Below are 5000 nucleotides of genomic sequence, written 5' to 3' on the forward strand. Positions count from 1 at the left end.
AACGTGGCAATCGACGAAAGAAAGCACTGGTTTAAAATTGACAAGCGAACACGCTGGTTCGAAATTGACAATTGAACACGCTGGTTCGCAAGCGAACACGCTCGTTCTGTCCGAAATTTGTAGGTATAACCCTATTCCTTGATCAGCCTCTGCTTACAATTCAATTTACAAACACATAAGGTAACTACAAGCGCCTCCAATCTCAATAGCTGAATCGTCCGCTGAAACAACACACAAATCACACGGTGGAAGCGACACATGCAAAAACGTGACGTCACTACCCAAATATGGAGTATTACTTACATCCAAATATGGTCAAAAAAGGGTTCCTTACGCTGAGATGAGATCTTTCTTCTGTACTCACGTACGGCTCCATGATTTGCCAACTTGACGGCCGACCCCAGAGGATCGGCCGCCTCGTTGGCAATTACAAGAATACCAATTCCATCGTTTTGATGGCAGTTGCTGGTCCGGATTATGAATGCATTTACGCCGAAGTGGGTACAAATGGGAGAGTTTCAGATGGCAGGGTATGGAACAAGTGTACCTTATCCCAGGGAATAGAAGATGGTAGTGTTTCTCTCCCTCCAGCTGCAAAGTGCCTGCCTTACGGGGTGACTAAACTACCGTATGTTTTTCTTGGTGATGACGCTTTTGCTCTAAAGAAAAACTTGATGAAGCCCTAAGCACAAAACGGGCTTACTATAGAAAAGAGAGTTTACAAATATAGACACAGTCGGGCCAGAAGGAAATCTGAGAACCTTTTTGGAATAATTGTAAACAGATGGCGAGTATTTAAAACAGTCCTGCAATCGCCTCCAAGTACCACTGAATCCTTGGTTATGGCTGCATTAGTACTACATAATTACCTCAGAAAGAGCTCATCAAGAAATGTCTACTGCCCCACTGGACTCCTGGACACCGAGTCAAGTAGTGGAGAGTTAGTGACACATGGGCTTTGGAGGAGAGGCATTTGTACCTTTGTCTGTCCCAATCACTGGACAACATGCGCCAAATGATGCAAAACTGATCAGGGATACTTATAAAGATTATAAGCTAATTTCTCAGCTATGTACATGGAGAAATGACACTGCTTTTTCTCTTGAGGCTGCACAGGTTCCTTGACATGTAGGCATCTATCCAGCACCGCATTCTTCTTTGAGACGATTTCGTGTTCAGCTCTTCTCTTGGATGATTTTATTTGTTACTGAGCTTTTTACATCGCTTTCCTTGTTTTCCGGGTCACTTTCGAGATCTTCGTCTAGCTGTATCGTGTCTGGGCTTACCACGGATTGGGGATCTGCTCGTTCTTGTAGGCTGTCTCGACTTTTTCCTGCTTTAATCACGGGCATTAGGAACTGGAGTCTATCCCAATAAATCCAGGTGGATTTGTAATTTTCCCCGACTCCTTGTCCAGATTTTTTTTGGTTCATCTTGGCAACTTCGCGGCTAAGCTGAGATCTCAGCCCAACAATCTTATATTTAATATCTGCGATGGGAATGTCCAGCTCTTCCTTTATCGCCTCGTAGGCTTTGTCGCGTTTGTCTTTCAAGTGATAGTCGTTCGAAAACATGCCTCACAGGCATGGGTGTTCTTCCAAATAATCGATTGAAAGATCAATTTCTTTGTCAGTCCACTTCCTTGTTTTCGTTTTAGTTTGTTTTCGCTCAGCTACGTCCACAACATCTCCTTCCTTGTTCGCCATTTTTACAATAGGCTGTTTCATCAACGCGGACGGCATCGGCAACGAGATCATCGAGAGAACACCACAAAAGAATAGATCTAATTAGCAAAAACGATCGCTATGCAAGTGCGTTCTACATTTTGGAATATTTATTTGCCGTCCTCTGCAACAGAACATGAAATGATCAAATTTAGGGTTTAATCAAGAACGTAATTGCAAGACGGTATTAAAATTTTTCTTTCTTTTCTTTATTAACGCCGTTGATAATAATTTAGTCCCTGAATATTTCGCCAGCATTTTCTAAGTTTAACAAATTGCAATAATCGCGAAAGAGCTACAAAAACGAGAAGTTAGATTTTGAAACGACGTTTTCGTTACCGTCACGATCGTCGTTGCTAAAGATCTCTAATCAGCTGAAACTGACGTGTAAACAAAACGCGGTATCTGTGGATACAAACGAATGAGATGACGAATCTCGCATGCGCGAGTCAACTGACATGTTTGATATACCTGGCCAAACGAACCAATCATCACCAAACAAACATGACAACAAAAGAAATGCGTGATGTTGTTTGATCGAATGTTTGATGGAGTTCAAACACTGTTGTAAACTGGTTTATTATTAACAAAACGAAATCAAACTCGCTTGCATACAATATTTCTTCCCCCCCCCCCTTTTTTTCCGTTTCGAAAAACTGTCCTCTCCTTTTACACTGACTCCTATGCAAAAGGCATCTGTCAACAACTAATTATTTTGTTACATTATATAATCACGCAATTTCCGACGAACACCATCAAACACCATTAAACAAGGTGGCCAAACGGTAAAATGTTTGATGATGTTTGATCGTCAAAAATTTCCCGTTTGGCCAGGGCTTTAGAGAAACGTACAGCTAACTGATAGAAAAACATGTCATATGTTAAATTCGCAACTTTTAACGCATTCGCACAATATTGATTTCGTAAAAAAGGACGGTTCACCTGTATTAGGGTAAAAAGAGTGGGTAATTTTGTTTGCCACTATATTGATTTTACCGGCCATCAATCTCTTAGCGCTGTTGCCGGTATATCCACATAACACCCACAATCCCTGCTCATCCACTGCCAGATCCATTCCATTATATCCATTCGAATCGTACGTGTTGCTTCTCGGTGCGCAACTGCTAACGCTTATGTAAGCCTCTATTCCCTCTGAGCGCAGATTATACTTCACAATTTGGTTGGAACTTTCTCTGGAATATTAAAGGGAAGAGTTAGCGGATTCCGATACGATTAAAAAAACACCATTCTTTGTGTGGAGACAAAAAGCTAAATCATTCACCAAGTGTTAGAATGGGCTTTTTCGTGGCACGGCACTGTTTGTACTATAGCTTTAACAGCCATGAACATTTTATACTATCATGACAGGTAAAACAGGTGTTCTTATATATCACGGCCACTCGCCACTCAAGAAAAATGTTTAAATTCATTTCTCTAAACAACAACACCGCCTAAAAACATTCTTATATCTTGAAAGTTTTTATGACATCTTCACCTGTTTTAAGCTCTATTCATGTGAGCTGATAGTCGTCTTTATGTGCCGACAACAAAGGGATAATGCTCGAAACGTCACCTCACAAGTCTCTCCTCTGGGGAGAAACTTGTGACCATAAACCAACAGACGTTTGACATAAATAACGAATTCAGTGCCTTTCAGATGGTGATCACAGGCTGCATTTCAAATTGAAATAGGTTGGGAGGCTTTTTCCCAGTTTTCTCTTTTTCCCCAAAAATATTAAGGGGAATTATTAAAAGATTTACCATTTCACAATTCAGCTGATTTAAGACTTTTGCTCGTCAGCTCATCTCTCAGATGCATTCAAAGGGCACCGCTACATTATCATCCGGATAGCCAATTTGAAAACAAAACAAGATGGAAAAGATAATTGGCGTGATCGAGTGTGTTTTTTCTGCATTACTTAATTTTGTTTCATGAGTTTAAATTGTTTACTTTTTAGACAAAGATAATATTCAGTTTTAAAAGATAACAGGCTTATTTAATATTGAAATAAGGGAAAAATTAAAGTAAAAGGTACAATTACTCAAACAAAGGGGCCAATCTAGTTGTTTACCTGTTGTAGTAGAGATATTGTCCATATACGACAGCACCTGTTCCATCCCAGGCATAAGGCAGTGTGTACTTCCTGCGCACCAATCCTTCTTTAAACTTGTCCATGTTTTTATATTCTTCAAGTTCCCTTTGGTCATGATAATCCGGCATGACAAATATAGTCTCAGTTCCCATGATTCCTAGTGGGTCTTTCATCCATGCTCCATAAACATCCCTTGTGTTGTGGGTCACAGGTTTACCAACGGACTTGATGTTGGTGCAACTGTCTGCAGGAAAGCAAAGAAAGAAAAAGAAAAACGTTAAATTAGATCATGGCCCCACTAAAAAGTAAAGTAGTTTCGTCAGTCAGGAATATTGTCTTCACTTTTATACGAAGTATTGGTAACCTATGTAACCGCAACATTTCTGAGTTTTAATGCATATTAATCTCATTCTCAAAGCATGTTCTTTTTGTGTTAAGAACTTCCTAGGTATCATCCGAGTTGTAAAAAACAAGGAAAGCTAACAATTGGCTATGTTGTCCTTTCCAGTTTTCTTTATGAAATGTATTCCAGGGTTTTCGTTTGAGGCTGGAGGTTTCCTATTCCATGTCCGGTACTTTGATGCCAACATTTGAAGGGTTTATTTTATTTTTTATCATTACAGTCAATTCTCTTTAAGACGGACACCATCGGGACCGGCCTCAGCTGTCAGTCTTAGAGAGGTGTCCGGCTTATAGAGAGTCGGCGTAGCGTGACCCCAGGAAATTTAAGATAATAATGCTGAACCTGTGCACAGTGAATACGCGTCTGTTTAAAGTTTGTTTTAAGTTATTTGCTTGAACGAAAGCTACCTGTTTTAGATTACAATACAATTCGGTTGTCACCTCCAAGTTATTTTTCGAATGGGACAATGACTGATTTAATTTTAACTTGTACTGTATGTATCCCGGCGACAAGATAAAAGTTGTCAATTAAACGTCTGGTGTTAAAAAGAGTCACGTACAAGAATTTTTCTTCCCTAAATCGTAATTTGCGGTCACATTCAGCACCTCACAAGTGTCCGTTGTTCGTCTTATGGAGGTGTCCGTCTTATAGAGAGTTTGGTTATAGTAAAATGACTAAGAAACGGCCGGGACCAGCACCAGGTGTCCGTCTTATAGAGGTGTCCGTCTTACAGAGGTGTCCGTTAAGAGAGAGTTGACTGTATAATTTTCGTTTACTTAC

At 40.1% G+C, this 5000-nt stretch overlaps 1 protein-coding gene across 1 annotated transcript in view; it reads right to left on the reverse strand.

Moving 5' to 3' along the window:
* The window catches only part of LOC137994375 (olfactomedin-like protein 2B), a 23200-nt gene that overhangs the window by 6450 nt on the left and 11750 nt on the right, over nt 1-5000 (reverse strand). Inside the window, exons 5-6 of the mRNA XM_068839952.1 lie at nt 3797-4061; nt 2667-2917 (exon numbers count right to left, since the gene is read on the reverse strand). Coding sequence (XP_068696053.1) covers nt 2667-2917; nt 3797-4061 — 516 coding nt within the window. The remainder of the gene's footprint in view (nt 1-2666; nt 2918-3796; nt 4062-5000) is intronic.

This window comes from Montipora foliosa, chromosome 3 (genome assembly GCF_036669935.1).
Source record: "Montipora foliosa isolate CH-2021 chromosome 3, ASM3666993v2, whole genome shotgun sequence".
NCBI classification, from domain to species: Eukaryota; Metazoa; Cnidaria; class Anthozoa; order Scleractinia; family Acroporidae; genus Montipora; species Montipora foliosa.